General features: G+C 42.8%; 3 protein-coding genes across 3 annotated transcripts in view; 1 reads left to right on the forward strand and 2 right to left on the reverse strand.

Moving 5' to 3' along the window:
• The window catches only part of CDHR1 (cadherin related family member 1), a gene marked incomplete at both ends in the record, with an annotated part of 44,506 nt that extends 31,921 nt beyond the window's left edge, over window positions 1-12,585 (forward strand). Inside the window, 4 exons of the mRNA XM_082052227.1 lie at window positions 719-786; window positions 3,413-3,641; window positions 4,574-4,828; window positions 12,034-12,585. Coding sequence (XP_081908353.1) covers window positions 719-786; window positions 3,413-3,641; window positions 4,574-4,828; window positions 12,034-12,585 — 1,104 coding nt within the window. The remainder of the gene's footprint in view (window positions 1-718; window positions 787-3,412; window positions 3,642-4,573; window positions 4,829-12,033) is intronic.
• Window positions 1-27,197, reverse strand: part of NCOA4 (nuclear receptor coactivator 4) — a 397,571-nt gene that overhangs the window by 50,002 nt on the left and 320,372 nt on the right. The window lies entirely within an intron of this gene.
• LRIT2 (leucine rich repeat, Ig-like and transmembrane domains 2) lies at window positions 16,989-20,342 on the reverse strand (the record flags this gene model as incomplete). Its single annotated transcript, XM_082053849.1, has 3 exons — window positions 20,013-20,342; window positions 18,894-19,675; window positions 16,989-17,800 (listed from the first exon to the last, which is right to left on the reverse strand). Exons 1-3 carry the CDS (start codon window positions 20,120-20,122, stop codon window positions 16,989-16,991), a joined length of 1,704 nt encoding a protein of 567 aa, XP_081909975.1. The 5' UTR covers window positions 20,123-20,342.

Here is a 27,197-nt window from a genome sequence, read left to right on the forward strand (position 1 = left end):
TTCAACGGTATAGTATAGCATCTCCTCACAGCTACCAGAAAAGCGGGAGCTTATGGAAATAGCTGTAACCAAATCAATAGATTTCCTAGACCTGAGCTAAGAAAGGAAGCCAACGAGAGTCTGGAACAAAGACATCATCTGGTGTAGTATCTGCATTACTAAAAGTCACACAGGCACAAGAGTGATTAAAAGATAAACAAAGCTGAAATATTGTGTATAGATTGAAACATTTGTTATGCGTTACTTTAAATTGAATCAATTAAACAAGCAGAGAGAGGCTTAAAAAATTCTCTATATGACGTACATAATTTTGTCTAGGGAATATACATTAATATTTATCTGATAATTAGGAAAGCTTGAGAGTGGGCAGTTCGTTCGTGTCACTGAGATTAGCTTCATCTCTATTAAAGGAAGGACGTGTTAAAAGTCGATAGCTGGAGCCATCTAGTGGCTTTGTCCCTGCGAGAGCCCGGGCACCAGCCTGGCCAGGACACGGGCGGCTTCTCAGCAGCTTCCCTGGGGCGGCCAGGGGCGTTTCCTTTTGTGAGACTTTGCATTTTTCTAGGGGCACGTTTGTTTATGTGATTTCCTCCTAAAAATGTAATGGCAAAAAGAGGGGGAAGCATTTGGGTTTCTACATGGCCTGTTATTGAAAGAAAAATGAAGAATTTTTTTTCAAACTTAGTAAAGGATGACTCTCTTATTTTATTTTCTTAAGGCTACAGATCCAGATTCAGGACTTTGGGGAGAAGTCAAGTACTCCATCTATGGAACTGGAGCAGATCTGTAAGTGAAAAAAAAAGACAAACCCAAAACAAAACAAACAAACAAAAAACCCTACATATCTCTAGGCAGAGTTTTAAAGGCATTAAAACAAACAAACAAACAAACAAACCCCACACCAAAACAGGCTCATTCTCGACCTTCTCATTTCCAAAGACATTTATGCCATGTTCCTTGTAAGTTCTGTGAAAAACCAAAACAAAACCAAACCAAACAGAAAAACTATAGTGTGATCATTAAACATCTGCTTCATGAACCCATGGAATTTTACCCACAAACCCTCAAAGAGACATCAGGCAGCTGAAGTACCAATACAGAGGATCTTTTAAATCACCATTTGAAAAACACTTGTAAGAGAAACTGGTGGGTTTGGTCTGGTTGTTGTGCAAAGTCACTTCTGGAGAAAAAAAATACAACCCTTCCCATTCCATATAGCTGCACAAATAGGTCTGTTTAAACTCTTGTCAGAATAAATGAAAGACAACAAGATTTTCAAGAATATAAACTTTAGCTTTGGAGGTCAGCTGCACTGGGTGTTCAAAGCATTTCATATATTTAAACCTAATAGTCCTGTATCAGGGAAGAAGGTAATCTGATGCTTACTTGATTTTGTAATGATGTCCAACTCCCTCTCCCTGTCTTTGGGGACAGTGCTGAGGTGAGAACACCTGAACACTGGTTTCTCCCACACTGCTTCCATCCCAGCAGTTGTCTTGGCCCACGGGTCGGGGCTCCCAGCCATGGCTAGCACCACCTGCCATCACAGATGGTACTGCTGGAACCTGCAGCTCCTGGACACGGAGGGGCTGCAGGGCAGAATACTGGAAATGAATGAGCTTTTCAGGCACTCATCCCCAGAATCCATTTTTTTCCGTACATTATCCACCTGGAGTTAAAGCTGAACTCTTCCTGTTAAGGTAAAAGCCATTTAAGAGGCACAATCAAAGTCCAAAATCCAAGATGTTCAGGGTGAATCTCTTCTGTAGCCAGAAGGATACACATATGTGAGCATTTTCAGGATGGATTATTTTGAGCTCTTCACTAAGTCCTTAAGCCAGCTGCTAACTGCACAGACACAAGCAGGCAAAGGTCATGTCATGCAGGCAGACCTCTTAGGTTTAGTATGTAGCAGCTGGTGCAAAGAAGCTTGTGAAGGTTGTTGATGAAGGATTTAGAAAAAAAAATGTGGGTGCAACTTTATTCTGATTGGAATTATGGGGATGCTCATACTCACTGTTGTTGTGCTGTTGAATGCAGAATTTAAGCTGTGAAGGCAATTTTTTTCTTTTGTAAGTATGGGTGTTTTTTCTTTTCTCTGTGCCAGAATAGCATGGCTCTGCAAGGCTGGCTCAGTCTCCGAGCCCTGGGACCTCCAGATCTGCTGAACACGGAGCCTGATGCAAATTTGAGAGTTTCAATTAGAGGCATCATTCTTTCTGTCTCAGGGGTTCCATCAGTGGATGTGCAGTTGCCTTGACAGAAAGATGAGTTATACTGGACTAAGAGGAACAGTGTGTTAACTGTTGAAGATAAAACCATTACTCTGGTAATCTACATCCAAGCTGCCAGTGGGAGAGGGGTGCACTGCTGTAATCTCTTCGCATCTCAGTGCTTCTGTTCTTGCACTAAAATGGGGGTGATGAGAGGCCTCTCTGCATGGTTAGACTGGGTTGGGTGCCGAGGAGACACTCAACATGGGCACTGTTTCTTACCAAGAGTTTGCACAGCTCTGTCTACCTCCAGGTCTTGACTTTCATCAACACTTGTATTCAACAGGGTAATGAAAACAATTGAAGATTCTGGGTTTCAAAGTGCCCATTTTATAATGACTCTCAGTTGAGGTCACAGTTGGAATGCAGAAAATATTTTGTTATCCTGTACGTTACTTAAAGGGTACATAAAACCTTACATCTGTTAAAAACCCTACTGCTTGGAGCCTACACTGGCAGTCCATTTTAAAAAGACACTGGGTTGGTATTTTCTCTATAAATCCAAGCTTTTGGCTGACACTTTTGACAATGTCTTGGTAATTACAAATATGTAGAACTGAACTTGGTACAGATAAATCTGAACACCCACTCCATCCCAGGGTCAGTCTATGGAAAAGTGATTATTTTTGGAGGAGATAATTTGTCCTGCACTTTGGGGGATTTGAGAGCAGCCATTTTTCTTACCCATTCTGAGAAGCAAAGAGCTTAAATATGATATGCAGTATGCTTCCCGTAGCTATTGAGGTGATATCAATCAATCTTAATATATGCAGGACATTGTAGTTATAAACTGGAAGAAAATAACCAGTTCCTTAATTTTTAATGCAAAGAAATCACTTTGAGAGAAGGCCATCACACTGAGCATTTTCTGAGGACAAAGGCTTTAACAGAAAATGCACCTAAAATGCACAATAGATAGAAAAATACCGGACACTGTTAGTTCTCTGTCTTTCAAGCCTAAAGGAACTAGCAAAAATATGTAGAGAGAATGATTTGGAAATACAGCCAGACAGGAGTTAGGTGAAGAGTTCCAGTCTTCGGGCACAGCATTTCAGTGTTAGAGCCAACCTTTGCTCCAGGCTGCAAACACACATTAAGTAACCAAAAAACTCAAAAGTCTTTCCGTGTTTCTTTTCCAGGTTCCTAATCCACCCATCAACAGGTATAATTTACACCCAGCCCTGGGCTGTATTAGATGCTGAAGTGAACTCAAAGTATAATTTCTATGTGAAGGCAGAGGACACAGATGGGAAGTACAGCTTGGCTGAAGTGTTTATCACTGTGCTAGATGTCAATGACCACTCGCCAGAGTTCAATGAAAACATCCAGGAAAAGACGATGATCATCGGGTCACCAGTGAAGATAGAGGTGAGAGATGACACAGTGTGTTGCGAAGTGCTTTGGAAAAGCTCCAGCTCTGCCTTTTATTGCTCAGGGATCATGATGAATGCCTGAAAGTTGGCTTTTCCTGGGGTTTTATTTTGTACATCCATTTGTATGTAACAAATGGATTAAAGCACGGAATGATACTATTTGCAGACTGCTGAGCAGGAGAAACAAATTCTATAGGCAAAAGATAAAGTTCTGTTACAGTATTTGAACCATCAGCTGGTGGAAGATCCTGGATTATGCAGTGATCATAAGAAGCACAAATAAGATGAGTGAATGAAAGTGCAGGGTTTTGAATACTTAACCTTCCTGCCATGGCTTTGTGCTCAAACATACAACTCGTTTCCCTTCGCTTTGCAGAATTGTATTCATTGATCCAGTGTGGAACAAGAGGTTAAAAAATGCAATTACAATTGACAGGCAAAAGAGCAGAATATCCTGTGTTACAGATATTTGGATGCATATAGTGAAGTGTGATTACACAACACCTAATGTTAGTAGAATAAATACCACAGTGCAAAAATTAAGGCACCTATAGTTCATAGTGTGGAGCTAATCCCATTGTTGTCTATTCACTTCAGACTTGTCCCCCACACGGTGTGAGAAACTCCCCAGCAGTGCACCGTTTGCATCCTACAGATAGGTTATGGTTCAGTTTTTCCTCTGATTTTATTTAATCTCAAATATAAATCACGTATACAAAAGAACTCTAGTCCTGCTGTTTGTGTCTAGAAAATATAGCATAACTAATGCCAGAAAAGGGGAAATTGTTTCCAAGATGAAACAAAAACAGCCCAGTCATCTCACAGCATGGACATTATTGGAAGTGAACATTCAGAAACTTTTAGTGTTTTGTCTTCAGGCAAAGACACAAACAATAACACCCGTGTTCTTTAAACTTCCCCTACCAGGCTATAGATCAAGATGCAGAAGAACCCAACAACATTGTGGATTATTCCATCATGCAAGCAGATCCAGCGAATGTATTTGATATAGACCAAAGCACTGGGGAAATCAAGCTGAAATCCTATATCCGTTCCCTGGACATCATCCACAACATCACAAAGAACAAAGACTGCATATGGTCACTGGTGGTGCAGGCCAAAGACCGAGGCTCCCCGTCCTTCAGTACCACAGCAGTTTTGAAGATTGACATCACAGAGGAGGTAAGCAAACATTTTAGTAAAATCCTTATGTGAGATGATCCTTGAGAGGCACCAAAAAGTAGTCACTGCTTGCTTCATTTCTCAGACTACTTTAAAAATGCTTCAGGAGTTGAAATGAACAGCCAAAAAGTTGCCAGCCATTGTTTCTCCCTTCTTGCTAGCTCTGTTTTGTAGAGTGTTTCTAGAGCCTTGTGGTGAAGCTGGATTCTACAGACACAAATGTAACAGACATTTCGATCAGAGAAATTGTATAGGTACAAAGGTAGGAGCTTAACGTGGTTGGGAGATGAGTTTCTTGCATCTGATTGTTAGAGTTCTATGCAAATTAAGGAATATAGACTCCTGAGAGTAAAGGTAAATCCTGACTGCTAAATTTCCATTTTTTTGTTTTATTCAGGTTAAGAAAACAATGGTTTTCCCCTACAAAAAGTGAATGGAAAGGGAGTCAAAGTGAAATTTATCAGACCAGTTTTGCAAATCAGCCTAAGTGACATAGGAATAATGATACAACTTTATAGAAATGCTTTAAGGTACACAGAATTTTGGATGTGAGTTTAGTAATTGCAGTATTGTTAGCAGATGAATCAACAAGACTCTAAAAGATAACACAAATAGGTTGAGAGTTTCCTGTTAGGCCAACTTTTATGCCAACCAAAGAACAAGCAGTGATTTATGGTGAGCAGCACATGCTTGCATGATTCTTATTTATTGTAACTGCCTTGCCATGCCTTTAAATAGGTACCCACAGGGAGGAAATGGGCTTTAAACTAGATGAGAAACGCATCATTAGACTGACAGTCTCTGGACCACACACATATTGGGCAAAGATGCAAATCTCTTCCTACAGGGAGCAGCTGGCCTTCTCTTTGGTCAAAGTGCACTCACTGCTCCTTTACCTATAGCAGGCTTTTTCTGTTCTTTCCATCCCCTCTTATTCCACTGATACTCCTTACCATGTGCAGGTATGTGATACCCTACAGCCTGCCCACCCCTCCCAGGGAAACCAGTAACCTCTGTTAGTGTGTGGGGCTGAGGGGTGTCGAGAGGAGCAAGGGTGCCCTGCACCTCCTCTGCTGGGGGAGATGGTGTATCCCTGAACCAGCTCTTATTTTGGGATAAAGAGTTTCCTGGATTTTCTTCTACTGCATGAAGCAACATCAGCACCTGATGAAAGGAGGTGTCTCCTAAAAAGTCCCCTCTGCTTCCTTTAAACCCCCACCCCAGGACTATAGATTTGGCACAAGGTGAGGGAGAGCCACTCCTGGTAAAGTGTAAAGGGAAACAGAGAAGGCTGGGAAGACATGGATTCCTCTCTGACACAGTTATTCCCTCTTCTGCTTGCCAAGTCCCAATGAAGAGCCCAAGACAGCAACAGCATCTTCTTTCTTCACTTGAGTACATCTCTTCAGCAGAATCCACACTACTAATCTGACGTCACATCCTCCATAAACTTCTGTACATTCCTCCGTTACTTCTTCTATTGCTTGCAGTTATTTGTGGGATGTTTTTTGTCGTTGTCGGTTTGGGTTTTTTTGGTTTTGGGTTTGTTGAGGTTTTTTTTAGTTTTTTTTCCAGAGCATCACATCTCCTTGCAAAAACCACTCTCAAATTTCAGCTTCCATGTGAGTGGGTGCAGTGTCAGTGTACAAACCCTTGGTCACTCCTTATGTCCCAGAGACAGCACAGCCCCTGCTAATACTATGAAGAAGGCAATCTCTTGGTATAGGGACAGCACGTACACACACACCCTCAGAAGCTGTTAAACATGTACATTTCATCCTTCTGTACTCCAACTGTACAAAGTCTCTTTTAGTTAGCTTTTTGGTGGGCATTTAATGTGCTACTGATTTTGGATAAAGAGGATATTTGTGAATGCATCCTCTAGAGGTTTCCTGCAGTGTTAATCACACCAAGTAATTAAACAGGCATATTTTCTGATTAACATTTACCATTGCAATTAGCGCAAGGCTGTGCCCTTCGAGATCGATGCCTTGTGGCTAAGTTCAGCAGTATTGCACATCAAAAGGACCTTTTGCTCTTGGAATCATACAGGGATAAAAAATTCCAGAGGCCTTTTAATTTAACTGAGGCTGGTTTTATGGAAACTGGTATTGAGTGGCATCTGTTAATCTCCTATCGTCTCCCAACAGAATCAGAAACACATGCTGAAAATCCCGTTCTTTTTTCACCCTTATGTCTCACACAAAAATCTCTTCCTGCTGCCCAAGATTTTAATGGAAAGCTGATTCCCACTCCTGATCTTGAGGCTGGGATGGGGGAATCCCTCTTCTGCTTCATGACTCCACTGAGGTTCTGCCAAGTATCTGGGGGCGTTTATTTACACCTCTTGGTGGACTGAGGCTTAAGTCCACATTTAGCAGCATAATCTGTGGTTCTTAATAGCTTTGGCCACTCATTTAGACTTCTAAATATAGCTGTTCAGTCTCAGTTTTAGAGTTCCCTAATTGAAAGCTTCAACAAATACCTTCTGTGAATTAATGTGGATATCTTCTCCTCTCACATTAACTCTGCAGCCTGGGGAGCTGTGGTTGCTAATGGCACTGAACATCCTTTGCCACATTTGCAGAGCAGTTAGCCTCTTCTTTCCACAGTTACATGGACCTTGAAAAGTATTGTTCAGAGAAGGCTGGTTTGATTTGAGAAGTCTTACTGCATGCTCATGTTTGTATTGCAAAGTGATGTAAATGCAGCCTTCATGTATGGTGATAGCACTGCTTTTTGGGATAAGCACCGGAGGGGGCAGCTTGTGTTCTACCTCAGATCAGGAGTTACTTCTGAAGCAAACCTCCTGATCATCCCCACATACTGTGGGGTAGCTCAGATGATAACTTCAGGCACACAAAATGGACTTCTTTCAGTCGAAAATGTGTTTGGGGAGCACACCTAGCATGCTTGGGCATTAGCAGGCAGCCTGCCCCTGCAACCAGCCTAGACCAATCTGAAGCAAAACCCCAGAAACACTGAATGTGTAGAACTGGGCTCCTAAGAACTGACTGGTTCATTGTACAGATCCATTTGCTCAAGTTGACGCAGCCCGAGTTGTCTGTAATCTCTGATAGCCTGGGTTCTTAACAGCTTCACCTACTTACTTAGTCTTCTAAATAGGGCTGGTGAGCCTTAGCTGGTCTCGTGGCTGAACAGCTCAACCACACAGTCCTGTAGCGTCCAACTTGCGGGTACACTGCCCACTGGTTCTGCTCACTGCACTATGAAAGGCTCTTGAGAAGCTGCCGAGGTGTGGATGTCTGCACACTGCAAACTGTTGCGGCAGGAGAGAGAAGAACAGAGGAAATAAATCACCATTTCAGTAGCGAAGAGAGACATGGTAAACTCAGGTTTTCAGTTTACCTCTTTGGTAAACTCAGGTTTCTGAGGAGGAAGCCAAGGAGGAAGGATGGCAGGAACAAGCCTCATGTGCTGCAGAGGGGTATTTTCTGCAGCCTGCCCTCCAGGTGCGCAGCCTGAAAGCATCTGTCTACACTGAAACTGCACAGTGCTGCGTCTTATGAAACCATCTTCAAAAGCATGTGTCAATGTTGGAGCCTCTCAAAAGCTGGGGAGTCCCAGTGACCACTGGACACTTGAACAACCTGCAGGACTGGGGCGGAGGAGCTTCTCTGCAGGGGACAGACTGTCACCAGGGTTCTGTAAGGGACCACACGTGCCCCTTAAATAAAAAGTAGGTGATGACATCTTTTAATCCAAGCAGTTGTTTTAATCCTTTAAATTGTATTCTTGTCCCAGGATTGGACTTCTCCTTTCGTGGAGCTGATACAAACAGCTTAGCTGCTTCCAAACTTCTGCCATGGCTCTGTAACCCTCTAATTGTCCCCAATCCTCCTCTGGGCCAGTGCACGTTATAACTGCCAAGTCACAGCAGAAAAACAGCAGAGCATTATCTTTTGTGAGCAGTGGTATTTTAACTTCTTTGATGGCCATTGAGAGTGTGTTTCTTCCAGGTTTTGGCCCACAGAGATACGACAGTGCTTCCCGTAGCAGCTTTCATTTCTTTTTCTTTTGTATCTTCTTTTGTTTTATTTGTACAAGAAAAATCAGTACTCTTCAAAATGTAGCATGACTCTTAGGAAGAAACAACAGCTAAATAAACTGCATAGTGGCACTGTTTGTGGACCCGGTTCTGATACACTGTTGGTAATCAATACAATGACTTGAAGGTGTTTTGAACGTGCAGGGTAGGGCTGAGAGCCAAAGCGCTTGAACTGCAGTGCCCAAATCTCCCAGACTTTCACTGCTCAGGCCTCCCTCGCCCTGGTCTGTGTGTTAACTGACTGGGCCACTGTGATGGCAAAGACAAGATCTCAAAGCTTTTTTGTGACAAAGGCACTTTACATAAGCCTCTCTGCTGGCTGGCTAAGATGGTGCTGTTCCAGGTCTGTTTTGCAAGTTATTTCTCCTATTTATCCTGTGAGTGTCATGAGCATGATAAACAGAAACTCTCCCACTTTATGCTTACAAAATGCACTATGTTTTTTGCGCAGACATTACACAAGAGTTGTTACCCAAGGCTGATTCCAGGCATAGTTTTGTATAGGACAGACTCGGTAACGAGAATGCAGGCTGAAACAGCTAACTATTAATGGTATTAGTTTTGGTATTAATCACCTCTTCATAACTGGAAGCTCTGAATAGGTGTCAAATTTGGTGAGACAAGGGGGAGTTGAACAAAGCTCAGTTCTGAAACTCCTCATATCATTTCCATCAGTTTTTACCCCTGCAACTGTTACACGCTGGTAACACAGAGACTTGTTTGTGGCTAATCCCGTTTATTCAAGGTTTTCAAACAGCTAGTCAAATAACCGTTACTGAGATATAGCATCTTCTTAAGTGTATGTCATCTTTTTCCTTGTGTTGATCCTATACTATTTAGCCATCAGTGCCTCCCTACAAATTAGATGTTGACTGCACTCATAACAAGTGGACTTATTTCAGGTCATGTACTACTTACCCACGTTTATCTGACACTTAATTCATTAGACTTTCACATGAAGTAAGCCAGAGTTGAATTTCTGTCATCTGATGGGGTTTAAATACACAAAATCCATGTAATGAAGAACAGCAAAGCTGATGTGAATCCAAGTTCCTCCAAAGTACTGGGCTGCTCTGCTTTTGGCTTCTAGCTTAAGTCCATTCCTAATTAATTAATAGAAAAACTCTTTGCACAGAAAAATTATTAATATTGTTTGCTACCTGTAAGGTAACAATAGCATTTCTTTGCCCATTTCTCTTTGGCAATAGGAAGCATTCAGGGTAGTGGAAGAGGGTCTTGGATAATATGTCTGAGGTAGGTTTTGAAAATACAGAAATAAAGTGAAGACAACGGGGTGTGTATTAATGAGTTTATATTCACTAAGTTTAGGGATCTGATCTAAAAATAAATAGTGTTCCTGTGTAACACATGACAGGAGGTAACTCTGAAGCATCCTTTAAGGATACTCTTAGTCATCTCCCTCTACAGACTGGGGAGGGTAAAGATATGAGCATCCTAGTGTAGAGTCATACAGGGAAATCCGTCTGATCTTACTTTAAATATCTAAAAGTCAGAGGTTCCAGTCCAAGCTAGTCACAAGGCTCTCCTGATACTCACTGTCTTTGATACCTATTTTAGCATGTAGTGACTACCACTTACCACTCTGGAGGTGTCATTTTGTCCCCATTGACTAAAAGGTGGGAGCTTAGACCACTGACTAAAAATGCAGATAACCTGTTACTATACATGTGAAGTTTGGGTGATGATTCCCTCCTGGAGTCAAGGCCAGCGGACTGGGGCGCAGTGGGTAGCCCTGTCTCTCCACAGCCACACGTATCTTTATGACCAGCTCGTGGTAAACAAACTTGCTCATGAATGTGCCATTTCTGAATTAACTCCTGGCCCTGCACAACACTGAGACCCTTGCAGAAGCTTGTATTCATTATGAACTTATCTTGGAAATGTAGTCCAAAGCTGGAATGAGCCATGATTAAGCATGATCTCTGTGCTGTGCTGATACCCTTTGTTCCTGTTCAGCCAAGTGTTTATACGTGCTTCCAAACTTTTTTTAGTGTTTCTGGATTAAGCTCCATGTCATTGCAACTGTCTCCTCTCCTGTGCCTAGTTCAACACTTAGCTCCCTTTATTTTACATGCTTTCTATCCTGTACACATTTTACCCTAGTTCTCTATTTGTATTTACAATAGATACTGGCCTATTTAAAATATAACTATGTGAGGGTTGACCATTTCTCTTATTTTTGATATTTCCAGATCAAGAACAGGGTAAAATCCTATATTTTAGGCCTCAAGAAGCGTCCATGGACAATATTTGGAATTTGCACGAGTGGCGTCCTTTCCACCATTTCTGTAACAATGGTGATCTCCACCATCATGTACTGGAAAAGTGTGAAAAGATCCAGGCTCCATCCACAGGGCAAAATCCGCAAAATTATACGGGGACGTCCAAGACACACAGTGTGCTAAACTGCAAAGTGAACTGGCCATTCATTTGTCCTTAATATGCCATATGTAGCTACTGTTACTGCTTATTTCATTTCTAAAAACAAAGCTCTTTAGCTCTACTCATGAACCCTACCTCAAAGAGTTTTGTTATGTCTGTAAAAGAGTACTTGAAAACAGAATGCAGCACAGACCTGCTAGCTACTCATTTCTACACTGTAATTTTATAAAGTGAAGTTTCCTCATAGTCTTTTTAATGCCATGCTTAGTAATAGTCCTATAAACTGCACCACCGTATCACCTGCAACTGTTTTTGAAAGATCATTTTCTAGTCATAAACTGTTTGGGTTCAACACTATTATTCCTAGTAAATTAACTCTAAAATGTAGTACAACAATACAGCTGCAGATCCTGGAGCCAGTTATTTTCTTGCTCTGTTCTTGCAAGTTAAACAAACACTATGGTAGCACACAGGAATCCGCCCTAATTTGGCAGTAATATTTGGCTTATATTTTGTGTTCGACAGTTGTCCATCTCACAATACTATAACGCTTACTAAGTCACCTGCCCCATCCAAATTCTCCGAACCTGCACTGGCTCTTTGACTCTCTTTTTTTAAGAGACAACTTCCATTAGTCAGCCCTGCTTGTTAACATATTTTGGACAAATGAAAGTTCTAGGTCACTGTCTGTCCCATAGAGTAAGTCATGTGTTTTCTTTGTACTCTTTTACAGACTCTTCACAAAGGGCCTATGGCCGCCTTTTTGATGCAAACTAAAGATAACCCCATGAAAGCCTTAGGAGTGCTAGCTGGTGTCATGGGCATAATGGTGCTGATAACTATCATGATCTCTACTGCCATGTTCTGGCGCAATAAGCGGTCCAACAAAATCATGCCGGTAAGAAGGATCATAAAAAAGAGACAGACCCCACAGTCCCGGACAGTCAGGATGGAGTGGCTGAAGTTCAAGAGGCCCAGCAATGCTGCAGAGAAGTTTGTCGTTGAGGATGATGCCCAGAGCCTACACAACGAGAACAGCAACAACAACGTCCAGGCTGCCCCCATGCCACCGACCGCCCCCTCGCCCCCGCCGCCCCCCATCCTGGCTCACAGGGGAGATGCCCCAGGGTGGCGGGTGCCAACTGTGTCTGGCTCCCTCACTCCCAAATTTATAAACAAGCAGCTGAAGAACAGAGGTCATGGCAGTGCTCACAACGCCCTTGTGTCAGAGCTCAAAATGAAGTTTGAGAAGAGGAATGCAGCTATTGGTGAGCCCCACATCTAGGTGCCCTTGGCAGCCCCCAGATACTGCGGGCTGCGGCTGTGCATGGATATATTTATGTGCTGTGGTCTTTCTCATGTTTGTCAGCACTCTGTGAACTGAGAGCAGCTTCTCGCTGTGATAGCCACCCCTCACCTTCTCCAAGTATTACATAGTACAGAGTCCCCCCACCCATAGCAAATGCTGTCCTCCATGCCCTGTTGTGACTGCAGTTCCTTCACCTTGTGTCCCAGTGCTGGTCCCTCCCTGCAGACATCTGACCAAAGTGCTGAGCACCTTTGCGCTGGCCACAGTCTCCCCAGGTGAACGGGGTTCAGGTTGTACCTGTTTTGGAGGTCCCTACCCAGAGTCCTGTTTTTTTAACAAGGCGCTCCGCAGCCAAGGCACTGGAGGATGCCACTTCTGACCTGATCTGGCAGGTGGGTTTCAGGTGTTCAGAAACCCATCACTTTAAATCCCAGACCCACTTTTGAAGATGTTGGCCTGGCTGTGGCACCAGCATTGAGTCGATGTGCAGGTTTCCTACAGCAATGACTCTGCACACTGCAAAAGGGTAGCATGTAGCTGGTACCTGCTGTCCTCAGTGGTACCTGGTGTCCTCAGGGCGCAACATGCTTGGCAACATCTGATGGAGCGATATGCACCTTCATTCCCAAAAGGTAAGAGCACGGGCTTGGAGAAGTTCTTCATTTTTTCTACAGCTTATGCTGGGTTTTGCCAGAGCATATTGACATGATGCTGCGCTTTGCTTCTGCTTTGGACTTGCCTGCTAATCAGAGAACGGGAGGTCACCTCAGCCTTCCCTAGACCAGCTGGGGCAAGACTGGAGTGCAGAAGTTCAATACCAGCGCAGCTTGATACGGCCTCCTTCTGACACCATGTCCCTTAACGAGGTGGGTCTCGCAGGAGAAGGCCATGATTAAAGCAGCGGGGAAGACAAGGTAAAACCAAGAGAAAAATGATAAGTGAAAAATATAGACAAGTGCTGGAAAGTTGCATGTGTTTGTCAGTGAAGCGTCTGGAAAGATCATTTGGTTTTGTACACTGCTAGCAGGAGGTGATGGGGAATGTATTTCATCACTTCTCCTGCTGGCTTGCTCCAGGGACTCGTGAGGATATTTCCATAAAATATTCTGGTTTGTCCTGTCAGTATTTTTGAGCAAATTATGCAACAGTTAGGAGTGGGGATAGGACTTGGGGGGCAGCACTTTTTTTCCTGCAAAAAGGCACCAAAGGCAAAGCACTTTTTTTCACTGGATCCTACCCCACAGTTTCTCCCTCATGTTAGTTCCTGGGGAGATGTTTTTCAGCTGGGACTGGCTGTTTCCTGTCCCCTGGGGAGAAAGGCAGCATGTACTGAGCTGGCTGGGGAGCAACACCCTGCACCCTCTGGCTGAGCCCTGGCCCTGCTGGGCAGCCGTGCTGTCATGGGTCAGCACCATGAACATCAAGATAGGGAGCAAACCCTACAGGATGGAACCTTCTTATTTCAAGGGGGGTCATTTCAAGCTGTCATTTCAGCTGGACCAGCAGACCTTGCCTTCAGGGGCTGTTCATCCCTCACCCCATTAGCTGGTCTAATTCCCTTTGTTTGCAGCAGAATGTCATCAGCTTAGGGGATAGGAGGTAGAATGAGAAGTTAACTGTTTACGGGGAAAAATATTGTGGATTTTACCTTCATTTCGATCCACCTAGAAGCCAGACCATGGCTCATGTCACCCACAGGCTGAGCCAGGAGCTGTAGGGGAGAGCCACAGCAGGGTCCCGGCTGGAGGACATGGCAGCAGCACTGCTCCCACAGCTTCTCCTGCCACATCTCTTGTTTCCTCCACTGTTCTCTTGCTTATCCCTCCTCCTGGGGCTGCATGGCATGAGGTCCAGGGTCTCGTATTGTTTGTGGTCACCTCGTCCTTATCCTCTGGCCGTGAGGCAGTGAGAGGGAGGGGACATACAGCCACCAGCCCTGTTCCTGGTGCCTGCATGAGCACACACCTGCTGCTGGTTGTGTCTCCACCAGGTTCTGCAATGTTTCCTGAGGTACCAAAAGTTTGTGATTTATTCCCTATACTCCTGTTTTCCCCATGTATTGAAGCCAGTATTTGATGTTCATTCTCCAATGATGAAAGCCTATAAAGACCATTTAGTTAAGTGAGATTTAACAGGAATTATAGGCTTACAGTCTTAGAGATTATATTTAAGAGGGAATAAAGATGTTTTATTACAGTGTTGTGAAACTTTTTTCCAGTTACTCTGTATATCAAATTCAGGTGTTGGGTTTTTTTAAAATAAATAAACCTGAAAAAGGTGATTCTCTGCATGGTGTGCTTCCGCTGGCACCGGTGCCCTTTCGTTGCTTGTTATATGACTGCACAGGCAGCCCAACTGTTTTCCAGGATGACAAAATGGCCTCTTTCGTGGGCCATGAGCCAGGAGAGGGGCTATGTGGTTTTTGGCCAACACCAGCCTGGAAGGAGGCGAGAAGCAGGATGCCATGGGGCACAGGGGACAGGCACGGTCACAGGCAGCCCTGGCCAAGCACCCGCGGCGCTCTGCAGCCCACGGCAGCATGGCCCTGGGGGCAGAAAGGCTCCTGGCAAGGTGGCAGGTTTAGTTTGATGCCAACACTCACTGGGTACATGATTTATTATGAACTTTCTACACATGAAGATGGGATGTTCTGTCTTTCCGTGGCTGTATGCTTACTGTAATTCAGCAGGTCTCTCTACAGTCTCACTTTTCTGTTGTTCCTCCATGTTGACTGGGGTGGGAGAAGGCCAGTTACAGGCACTGGTTTGCTTTTCACTCACCCTTGTACACAGCCCTGTGCTGGTCCTCAGCCAGCCTGAGCCTGTATGCTCCATCTCCCCGTGAGTTTCTCCAGAACTCTGGTCTCCTCACTTGGTCAGCTGCTTCTGCCCCTTCCTCTCCACTCCAGAACCCTGCAGCCAAACTCCGGAGCTCCTTGGCATTCAGGCTTCTTTGCAATTTTTAACTGTACAGGAATTAGAAATGAAGCAAAAGATATCTGTGTATTCTGAAAATCCGCAAGGTTTATTACTTTGACACTAAAAGAGTGACAAGACTAGGAACCCCCTTGAAGTATAACACCAAGTCAGCGTTGACAAAACAGGTCTCTGTTCAAAAGCTGTGCAGTTACAGCAGAAGGAGGTGCTGGGGGAGGAAACGTGGGGCCTGAGGAGACACAGCACAGAAAACACTCATGGGAAAAAAAAAACAACACAAACAATAACAACAAAATACAACGAGAAAGCTGAACTGCCATATAGTGAAGCTCACATTAGGCTTTATCTCTGCTTGCAGCTGACGTTTCTACTCTAGTTTTTTTCTTTTTGAGGTGGACTATAACAACACATAGGAGAAGGGCTGCAGGTCTATCAGCTACGTGCTTTGGTTGTGCTGGAAAGTATGAGGCTAAAAAAATGAAAAAAAAAATAAGTCACATGTTGTCAGATACCTGAGGAACACAGCATGAGCTGCTTGGTGAGTAGGAGCTGTTTGTTTTTACATGCATTTTTGGGGCTTTTTGCCTCTAGAAAGGAGGCAAGATTTGGATGCAAAGCAGCAGGACAGGCAGGTGGCCAGTCTGCATTTGGGGTAGGTGCCTGGCTTGCACCTTCAGCTCCCAAACCCTGGCTCCACCACCCCCTCTCCCTCAGCCACTTGTCCCTCCTGCCTGGTTCAGGTTGAGTGTCCCTGTACCTTCTGTGTCACCCTGCAGCCATTGCACCATCCTGGAAAAGAGGAGACAAGTGGAAGGGAAAACAGCAGTTGAATGTTTGCCTGCAAAAGACAAACTGTTCCTTTTTCAACAGCTCTTGTTCTTAACTTTTAAAATAGCATATTAACACAACATTTGTGTGCCAATAGGTGCTAGATGTGTGTGTGTGTGTGTGTGTGTGCGCGTGCGCATATCTGTGCGTTAGTCTTAGAGAAAGAGAGAAGGAGCGTGTTAGTGTGAAGCTAAAATGGTCCTCTAAGATATGGTTGGACACAAGTAAAAGATCCCTCCTCTCCTGCCCCTCCAAGCCCTCCTGCCCCGTGAGATAAAGACACATCTGTGTGTGTGTGAGCATGAGGAGACCTTCGGCCTTTTGCTACATGCCTTGTTATTGGTTTTGGTTTGGTGTTGGTTTTTTTTTTTTTTTTAAATGCTTGTTTTCTTATGTATTTGTGTGCGTTGCTCCATGGCAGTGCTGCAGGGTGGCCTGGGGAATGCGGGAACACCGCACAGCCTGGGGGCCCTTGTTTCCAGGGCTCCCCAAGCCTGCTGAGAATCCTGGTTGTGCTCCCTGCTGTGCCTCAAGTCTTTGCAGCCAGAAGCCTTCCTTGCATGGTCCTTTAAGAAAACCAGCACGTACCAAGGCTCAAGGTCAGCTGCAGCCAGACTAGTAGAGGTCAGCGCTGTTCCTGTGGGGTGGTCGGGTCTTGCCAGGCTCCTCACGGGCCGGGGGCTGCCGGGTGCCACGGCCGCCCTCATGGCGGCAGAGCCCATCCTCGCTGCCGGCGGGCAGGCTGTCCAGCGTACTCTCCTTGCTGCCAGCAGCCTGTGCCTGGCCGCCGCGGCGCCGGCGGGGACAGGCGCCGGAGCAGCGGGCCAGGCAGCCGGGGCGAGCCTCAGCCGTGCAGGCATACATGCCGGCAGGCACGGCCAGCACCATGGCACAGACGATGACGATGATGTGGATGAGCTTCTCACGCTGCTCCAGCTGGCTGACGTCATTGCCCGTGACAAAGACAACGCACTGGCCCTTGCGGGGCGCCTGGTTGCGCACAGCCACACAGACCTCATACTTGGTGGCGGGCAGCAGGTTGGTCACCGAGTAGGTGTTGACACCAGGACCAATGTAGATGGTGTCCTTCTGGGCAGCATCGTAGCGGCCTACCAGGAGGGTGTACCAGGTCTCACCTGGATCTGCTGCTGCAGCTGCTGCTGCAAACCACTCCAAGGTGATGCCATAGACTGTCTGCTTGGCGATGCGCACTTCTACGTGCGCGCCTGGCTCAGCAGGGGCGATGGGGGCCCAGCCCAGGGGGGTGGTGGGTGCCCACGAGGCTCCTACGTGGAGGGTGATTGCCACTGAGGTGTTGCCCAAGAAGTTGGCAGCCGTGCAGGTGTAGATGCCGGCATCCCCTGGCCGTGCTGCCGGGATAAGCAGCTCTGAGCGGACGGTCTCCTCGCTGATGGGTTCGGTGGACACTACGGGCAAAAAAATATCAGGCTTATGAGGCTCAGACCAAAAGAGGCATGTGGAGCCAGGAAGCATTGGGCTGGAAGTGAGATACAGCTTTAAGAACAGTACTGAACAGTACAGAAACACCTTGTCACCCACCCAAACAAGGGCGTACGGCTGTGGTCGAGAAAAACCTGTATGTACTTAATGCAGCATATGCTTGTGGCAAGATGCACAAAGTGCTGCTACAGTGCTGCATTTAAAGTGAATATCAGTCCAGGATTAAGGGCTAATGCTATCTTATTTAGCTGGCTGCCTTATTAGGAACACATAGAACCTGTGCAGTGCCCATGTGCATTACAAGCTTACCTGATGAAAATAGCAACTTGTCCTATTGAAGGCTCTTAGTAAAAATAAATGTGAGGTCAGCTGAGTGTAGGAGCTGAGCTGGATGGAGAGGAAGCAGAAAAAGCCTCATATTAAGAGACCCTCAATAATGAATATAAATAAGCAAAGTTTATGGGCAATGACAACCATTGTTTTTGTTGTAGAACATGAATGGACAGAAGCGAGAGGGCTGCAGGACTTTGTGGTTGTGTGGGTATTTCTTGAGAAAACATATGGGAATGGTATAGAAGTATACAAGTGTGTATGTGTGTGCATGCTCCTACAAACACACGTATGTACAAATATAATTATATAGAGAGTGTGTGCATATATATATGTAGTACATAATATTATAGTGTAAATATATATGAATTCATATACCTAGATAACTATATATGTATGACTGATGTGTTATTAATAGTTCTTACATCATGTGTCATGATAGAAGAGCTATTACTAAATAAAAACATTTGTGTAAAAATGAGGCTGTGCTCCTTTCATCTTTGACTGATATCCTGCATGACGCAGCTCTTCTCATGCTGGTCAGATGCGCTTAAACATGTAGGATGAGTAAGATTATTTGGATTATTCCACTACAATAACTGTGATGCTCTAAAGGGGCTGAGAGCTGGTGTGACTGTTGTGGCCTGAAGACCTATGTAGATAGACTATCGGAACATGAATTTTTAATAAAAATAAACTTAAAAAAAAATAAAAAGAGGCTTTACTTACCATTAAATGCCCTTAAAAGTTTGAGTGCATAGGTCCACCAAACAGCTGGGGAAGGGCTGCCTTGCACAAAGCAGGTCAGGGTGATGTTCAGCCCCACTGGGACTGTCAGGTTGGTGTCAAGGGCTGAGGTCAGGGGCTTCATGCAGCTGTTGAGCTCCACTTCATGAAAAAACTTCCCTGCCCTGAATTTTGGCCTTGAGCATGTTAAATAGGAATTCATCAAAATAATAGGTGGGCCAACCGACTTAATAAACTGGACAAATCCCCGCAGGCGACAGTCGCAAATCCAGGGGTTGTCATGAAGGGCCAGGACTGCGTTGGAAATAGCTTCTATCTGCCCCTCCGCCCTCTGGCTTCTCTGGTACACAGGCCAGCTGTAGAAGACATCCCTGGATATGACAGTAAGCTGATTTGAGGATAGATCTAAATAGGTCAGGTTGGGCAGATAGCGGAGTGCATGTTCTGGAAGGACATCCAGCCGATTGTGCTTCAGATCCAGGATTTTCAGAGCTGGGGTGTCTTGAAATGCTGTCCATGGCACTGAACTTAATTTGTTCCCTTGCAAGCGTAGCTCCTTCAGAGCCGGCAGATATTCCAGGCTCTTGATGTGCATCACCGTGATATTGTTAAAATTGAGCCAGAGATACTCCAAGGCACTAACATTCTCAAAAGAGCCGCGAGGCAATTCTGTTAGGTGAGAATTTTCTATTCTAATTTTCCGGATGTCCTGAGGGATATTTGCAGGGATCTGCCTCAGCAGTGCAGACATGCAGAGCAAACTCCTACGGAGGTAAAATAGAAAATTCTCCAGGTCGCACACAATGTTCATAGCTAAAAAAAACAGTTCCATATATAGGTCTGCAAGCACTTGCATCATTATAAGTTATTGTATACAGGGCATGCATAAGCCATAAATACATCCTTCCCTGGGTTTTACACCCATTTTCCCACAAAGAATACAATAAAGTCATGAAAACTGCTACGTGTGCAACTACCTATCTCAGAGCAGTGAGAGAAAGCTCATTCTATGCTCAGACTAGTACTGTTGAAATATTAGAGGAGGCACACCATGCCGAGCTGCTTTGCTGGTGCTACAACTAGGGTAACTAGTGTTCTTACCTTCCAAAGCTGTCTTGAGAACAAGAGCATCCTGTGACACAAGACGAAACAGAAGGGTTTATCTTGTGGAAGGCCAGAAGAAGAAGAAAAATACGACAAATAGTGTCCATATTCTCCTTTAAGAAAGCAATGACCAGGGTTTGCACCAAACATACCAAGAGCCTCCAAGAGGCAAATCCTATTAGCTGTAATCTTCCTTGACGCAGAAATAAATCCTGCAGGGGACCCGACTCTCAAGAAGAGATATAGTATGGTTCATAGCTTGTGTCGAAGTGCTAAAAATCACCCCTGAGACTACTACTCCTGGCATTTATTCTTTAGCTGCAGGGATTCTGCCAGACATTTATTTGGTTGCTAATATGAAGATGGAACCAAACCCACCTCTGTTCCCAAGACCTTGCAAATCATTAACCAGGCCTGTCTGTCATCTTCGTCTCTCTTTTCTTCTCTTTTCTTTTTCTTTTCTTCTCACTCCTTTCTCTTCTTCTCCTCTTCTCTTCTCTCTTCTCTTCTCTTCTCTTCTCTTCTCTTCTCTTCTCTTCTCTTCTCTTCTCTTCTCTTCTCTTCTCTTCTCTTCTCTTTTCTCTTCTCTTCTCTTCTCTCCTCTCCTCTTCTCTCCTCTTCTCTCTTCTCTTCTCTTCTCTTCTCTTCTCTTCTCTTCTCTTCTCTTCTCTTCTCTTCTCTTCTCTTCTCTTCTCTTCTCTTCTCTTCTCTTCTCTTCTCTTCTCTTCTCTTCTCTTCTCTTCTCTCTCTTCTCTTCTCTTCTCTCTCCTCTTCTCTTCTCCTCTTCTCTCCTCTTCTTCTCTCTCTTCTCTTCTCCTCTTCTCTTCTTCTCTCTTCTCTTCTCTTCTTCTCTCTTCTCTTCTCTTCTCTTCTCTTTCTCTTTCTCTTTCTCTTCTCTTCTCTTCTCTTCTCTTCTCTTCTCTTCTCTTCTCTTCTCTTCTCTCTCTTCTCTTTTCTCTTGTCTTCTCTCTCCTTTCCTCCTTCTCTTCCCCATTTTTCTCCTCTTCTCTTTTCTCCTCTTTATCCATCTTTTCTCCACAGTTGCGTTTCTTTTCTCCTCTTTTCACCATTTTTTCTCCGCTTTTATCTTATTTCCTTTTCTCTTTTTTTTTCCTTCCCTTTTCCCCTCCCCATCTATCATTTTCTCCTCTCTTCTTTTCTCCTGTCTTCATCTTTTCTCCTTTTTTCTTTTCTCCTCTACTTTTTCCCATTTGCTCCTTTCTCTGTTCTCCTCTTTTATCTTCTGTTATTTTCTCCTCTTTTTTCTTCTCCTTTCTCCTTTCCTCTTTTGTTGTCTTCTCTTTTCTCCTCTTTATTCCTCTTTTATTTTTCTCCTCATTTCTCCTCCTTTCTTCTCTCCTCTCACTTTTTTCTCTTCTTTCTCTTTCTTTTTTCTCGTTCTTTTTCAATCTCCTGTATTTTAATGGCGTTTATCAAGGCATAAAAACACTAGTAAGGGCCAGATATTTTGTCAGTGCAATTTGTACTGCAGAATCGATCAAGCACCAATCCCTGGCCACAGGTTTTTGCAGGGTGCACTATTGCACATGAGAAACACAAGTCCTACTTCTCATACCTACTTGTTTTGTCACAGAAAAATGTGGCAGTATTTTTTTTCCACTGAAACAACTTCACCCCTCCCCCAGCCCCCCCATTATCTCCATTCTTACACATTGGTAATGAAAACAACAACGTAGCTACAGGCAGTTTTGATCTTCTCTAAGAAAACAATACCTTAGTTAATCTCTATTGTATCAATATAAATTTCAGTGCTATTTGCTGGCATCTCTGAAAGACATGTGCCATTGCCTGTCACCGTGAAAAAAAAAAAAGAAAAAAAAAATCAGTCTAATAATTCTATGACACGGGATTTTGAGTAACTTCTTTTCTTTTAGTCGAAAGAGCAGATTTTGGTTACACTTTCCAAGCAGCACTGCAGAATTCTGGGGCCATCTAGTGTATATGGGTTTCATTACAGCCTGCAGAAGGCAGCTTGCCACCGGAAAAGAGCCTAATCTCACTGCCAGGACGTGTGAAGCTGGGTCATAAATCAAGATTAGCCTGAACCTACTTAACCTCTAACCTATGAGACCAGGATAGAAAAATATTTATAGTGTGACGGCTTAGAGGTATACATGGCTCTCTGCATTTATGCAATAGCACAGCTGCTATACACCTATGGAAGACATAAGGTTGATTCTGCAGCTTTTAAATCAACAGGTGCTTCACTGTTAAGGCAAATCAGCAAAATGAACTGGTGGGCAAACAGCTGGGAGATGTTGCAGAATTTCATGATTGCCTTTGCTTACACAGAAAGCACCTCTTTTGCAACCTTCACATCCCACAGGGAGTCTGTGACTGCTAAGTCACAGCTCAAAAAAAAAAAAAAAAGTCTTTCATCAAAAGTATTACACATGGAGTTAAAAACTATTAGTGGGTTCCCTCCACGTACATCTCTGGGCACAGTACAGGTGTATAATGCCCAGTGTCCTGGGATGCAGCAAGTAAAATGTCATGCAAGTATCTCTGTATTAATTATAGAAAAGAAATGAGGAATAAAAGAGGAAAATAGAGGAGAAAGAGGAGAAAATAAAAGAGAAAAATTAAGACAGGACAAGAGAAAATAAGATAAAATAGGGGAAAAGAGTAGAGGAGAAAAAAAAATAAAAAAGGAAGGAGAACAGAAGAGAAAAGAAAATATAAGAAAAGATGAGAGGAGACAAAGAAGGAGAAGAATAGTAGAGAAGAAGAGAGAAGGAATAAAAGAAGAGGGGAAAAAAGGAGAAAAGAGGAGAAGGGGGAAATAAAAGAGGATAAAAGAGAAGAATATATGGGAAAAAATAATATAAAAGAGGAGAAAAGAGAAAGAAAGAGGATACAAGAGGAGAAAAGAGTAGAGAAGAAAAAAAGAGAGAGAAGAGGGAAAAGTGGAGAAATGAGGAGAAAAAAGGAGAAAAGGCAAGAAAAGGTAAGAGGAGAAAAAAATAAGAAAACAAGAAAAAGGGGAGAGAAGATAAAAGAATATAAAAGAGGAAGAAAGGGGATAAAAGAGGAGAAAAGAAAAATTATTAAAGGGGAGAAAAGAGGTGAAGAGAGGAGAAATGAGGAGAAAAGTGAAGAAAGGACAAAGTAGGAGAAGGATAAGGTAGGAAAGCGGGGGGGGGAAAGAAAAGAGGAATAATGAGAAGAAAAGATAAGAGCAGAGAAGAGGATAAGAGAACAGAGGAGGAAAGAGGAGAAAAGACATGAAAAGAATTTTTAAAAAGGGAAAAAGGAGGAAAAAAGAGAGTAGAAAATAAGATAAAAGAGCACAAAAGAAGATAAAAAACATGAGAATAGAAAAGAGGATAAATGAGAAGAAAGGTGAAGAAAGGAAAAGAGGACAAAAGAAAAAAGAAGAGAATAGAGGAGAAAAGATGAAAAAATAGAAAAGGGGAGACAAGCAAGCAAGATAAAAGAGGTCAACGAGGAGAAAAGAAACCACAAGAGAAGAAAAGAAGCCACAAGAGAGAAAAGAAAAAAGAAGAAAGAAAGGAAAAGAAAAAAGAAGGAAAGGAAAGGAAAGGAAAGGAAAGGAAAGGAAAGGAAAGGAAAGGAAAGGAAAGGAAAGGAAAGGAAAGGAAAGGAAAGGAAAGGAAAGGAAAGGAAAGGAAAGGAAAGGAAAGGAAAGGAAAGGAAAGGAAGGAAAAGAAAAAAAAAGAAAAAAAAGAAAAAAGAAAAAAGAAAAAAAAAGAAAAAAGAAAGAAAAGAAAAAAGAAAAAAAAGAAAAGAAAGAAAAGAAAAGAAAAGAAAAGAAAAGAAAAGAAAAGAAAAGAAAAGAAAAGAAAAGAAAAGAAAAGAAAAGAAAAGAAAAGAAAAGAAAAGAAAAGAAAAGAAAAGAAAAGAAAAGAAAAGAAGAAAGAAAAGAAAAGAGAAAAGAAAAGAAAAGAAGAAAAACAAGTGAAGAAAATAAGATAAGGGAGGATAAAGTAAGAAAAAATAGATGAGGTGGGTGGCAGAATGATAAAAAATGAGACAAGAGAAGAAAAGAGGAAAAAAAAAACAGAGAAAAGAAAAAAGATGAGAAAATAGGTGAAATAAGTATGAGAAAGAGCAGAAAGGGGGAGATAAGAAATTAGAAGAGAAGGAAAGAGAAAAGGAGACAAAACAGAAGAAAAGACACAGGTGAAATGAGGACAATAAGAATGGAACAAGGAGAAAACAGAAGAAAAAAGGAGAAAAGGAAAGGAGATAAGAGAGGAGAAAAAGAAAAGAATAGAGAACAGGACAAAAGAAAAGGGAGGCAAATTGGAGAAAAGAGAAGAAATCAGGAGAAAAGTGGAGAAAAAAAGAGATCAAAGGAAATCAGGAGAAAAGATGAGAAAATATAACAGAGGAGAAAAGAGGCAAACAGAAGAAAAGAGAAATTAAAACAGCAGAAAAGAGAAAAAAGAGGATAAAAGAATTAAAAAAAAAAAAGGAGAAAAGAAGTAAAACAAAATAATAGAAAAGGAGAAAAAGAGCAGGAAAAAAAAAGAGAGGAGAAAATAAGACAAAAGAGGAGAAAAGGAGAGAGGAGAAAAGAAAATAGAAAAAATGGGGAGAAATTATGAGAAGATAGGAGAAAAGATATAAGATAAGAGGAGGGGAAAAAAGAGGAATAAAGAGGAGACAAGAGAAAGGAGGAAAGGAGAGAAAAGAAAAAATTGGAGAAAAAAAAAGAAAATAGGGGAAAACAAAATAAGAAAAAAAGAAGTGAAAAAAGAGGAAATAAGATAAAAGAGGGGAAAAGAAAGGAGGAATAAAGAGGAGAAAATATAAGAGGAGAAAAGATTAGTGAAGAGAAGGAAAGATTAAAGAGGAGGAAAGAAAATATGAGGGGGGAAAAGAATATAAAAGAGGAGGAAAGATGATACAAAGGGAGAAAAAAAATAAAAGAAAAAAGAGGAGAGAGAAGAGAAGACAGTAGAGAAGAGGAAGAGGAAGAGGAAGAGGATGCCCCAAACAGTTTTAGCTGCAGACATTATATTTGTGTTTTGTACTGCAGAGGGATTTTTTTTTTCCTTTTTAATGCACCCCAGTTTATATCTGCCTGTAAATGTAACGGTCACTTTTGTGACAGCAGATGTCCACTCAGTTCAGCTGCTCTTTAATGTCATGTGGCATTGTGGCCAAAGCCAAAATGCAGAACAAGCTGTCTAAAACCCAGGCTGTCAAAATAAATCGCCATAGAGACTTTGCCTGCTAATCTATGGGAAATGGAGTATTAGAGACTGCGCTGATTGCCAAAGCAAATGCCGAAAGGACCCCACTGTGTGCTCCCAGCAATGCTGAGGGAGTCAAGCTCCATCTTGAAAGGACAGGCACACACAGCTCTGTACGAAATCAAGGGCAGACATATGCTTTACAGTCTCTCTACCAGGGATATCAGTGTCAGAAATCCCTGCTGGGGAGGATATATGAGGCGAAGGCTGCAGTTGGGTATTTCAGATACAATGCATGTTACACCAAATGGTACAAGCTTGAAAAAGAGGAAGGCGATGTTAAAAGAGGTAAATAAGACTTTTCTTCCACAAGCCTTCGACAACAGCCTCTGTACAAAATTGCAAGTCTTTTTTTTTGAGTAACTCTGGCAGGACCCTCTGGGACACTGCAGCTTCAGCCCCCACCACAGCAAGTCCCACAGCGAGTTGGCAAAAGGGCTCAAGCCACCCCTTTCACCCTCTGCAGAAAAGGCCAGGCTGTGTCTCTCACCCAGGGCACCTCAGGGCAGGAGCAGAGTCCGTCTCCCATGCTGAAACCAGGAGCTGAGGGCCAGCACGCTCCTGTGGGGTGTGACAGGGTGTGACAGCAGCCCCATGTCCCCATCAGCAGCCCCAGGCTCTTGGGAAACACGGGCTCTGCTCCAAGGCTCTGAGGAGCTCCTGGTCCTGCACTCTGGGGCATACACACCTCCTATCAGTTTGAAGCTTTGCTGGCAATTACTATTTTCTTTTTCTTTTTAATTTTGATTAATAGGAAAGTAAAATGGGGGACAATTCCTTTGCTCTGTTTTGGGCAACAATTTGCATCTTCTGTTCATGGATTTTAAATCTGGTGAGGTGCCCACTAAGCCACAGTACTATAGTGCTGACCATTGATTACATACACCCGGAAAATTTTCAGACATTCTCAGAACACTTCCAGCATTGAGGGTCATTGATGTCAGCTTATTCAGGAGCTTTTTAACCTTTAAATATTATTTTACTATTGGAATGCTTTCAAAATCATTTTTCAATGTCCATTTTTAAAAATATCTTGAAAAATGTATTACTGTCCTTCTTGACACTTTTGCATTTTTTTCAAAAATGTATATATATGTCATACATTTTTAAAATACTATTAAGACCTTTTAGTCTATTATTTCTGGGCACACAGTAATAAATGTGAAAGTGACCATGCACAACAAAATTATAGCCTTTCAACATGCTTAAATCACACTGGGGAACTAAGATGTTTGTCAGCCTGAACATTATTTTGCATTTGTGGAATTTTTATACATACACGTCATTAAAAATGTTTGGAGAAACTTTATAATTCAGAGCCAATCTTAGTCGTTGTCTGGATGTACTCAGCAGATAATCTGGACACTTTTTAAGATGTTTGGAAAAACATCTTTCAAAGCCTCAACATGTTTTTTTACATTTCTTCTTGCACTTCAATGACTCCCAGTACTCCTTTTTATTAGGTTGGTGCAAAAGGAATTGCAGTTTTTGCATTGTTGAAATTTGCTGTTTTATATTGGAATACATTCTTAAATCAATGTGGTTATGTTATACATCATTTGAATGTGCTTTTCTCGCTTTATGTTTCTTTGCTACTGAATATTACTTGCTGTTTATTTTATATTTATTTTAGACTACAGAAATTATGTTAGAGAAAGAGCAAATTCAAGCAATTTTCTTATTTGAGTTCAAAATGGGTCATAAAGCAGTGGATACAACTCACAACATCAACAACACTTTTGGTCCAGAAACTGCTAATGAATGTACAGTGCAGTAGTGGTTCAAGAAGATTTGCAAAGGAGATGAGAGCCTTGAAGACGAGGAGCATATTGGTGGCCATCGAAAGTTGACAAAGACCAATTGAGAGCAATCACTGAAGCTGATCCTCTCACAACTCCACAAAAAGTTGCTGAAGAACTCACTGTCAACCATTCTACAG

Source organism: Streptopelia decaocto (assembly GCF_964273445.1).
Source record: "Streptopelia decaocto genome assembly, chromosome: 5".
Lineage (NCBI taxonomy): Eukaryota > Metazoa > Chordata > Aves > Columbiformes > Columbidae > Streptopelia > Streptopelia decaocto.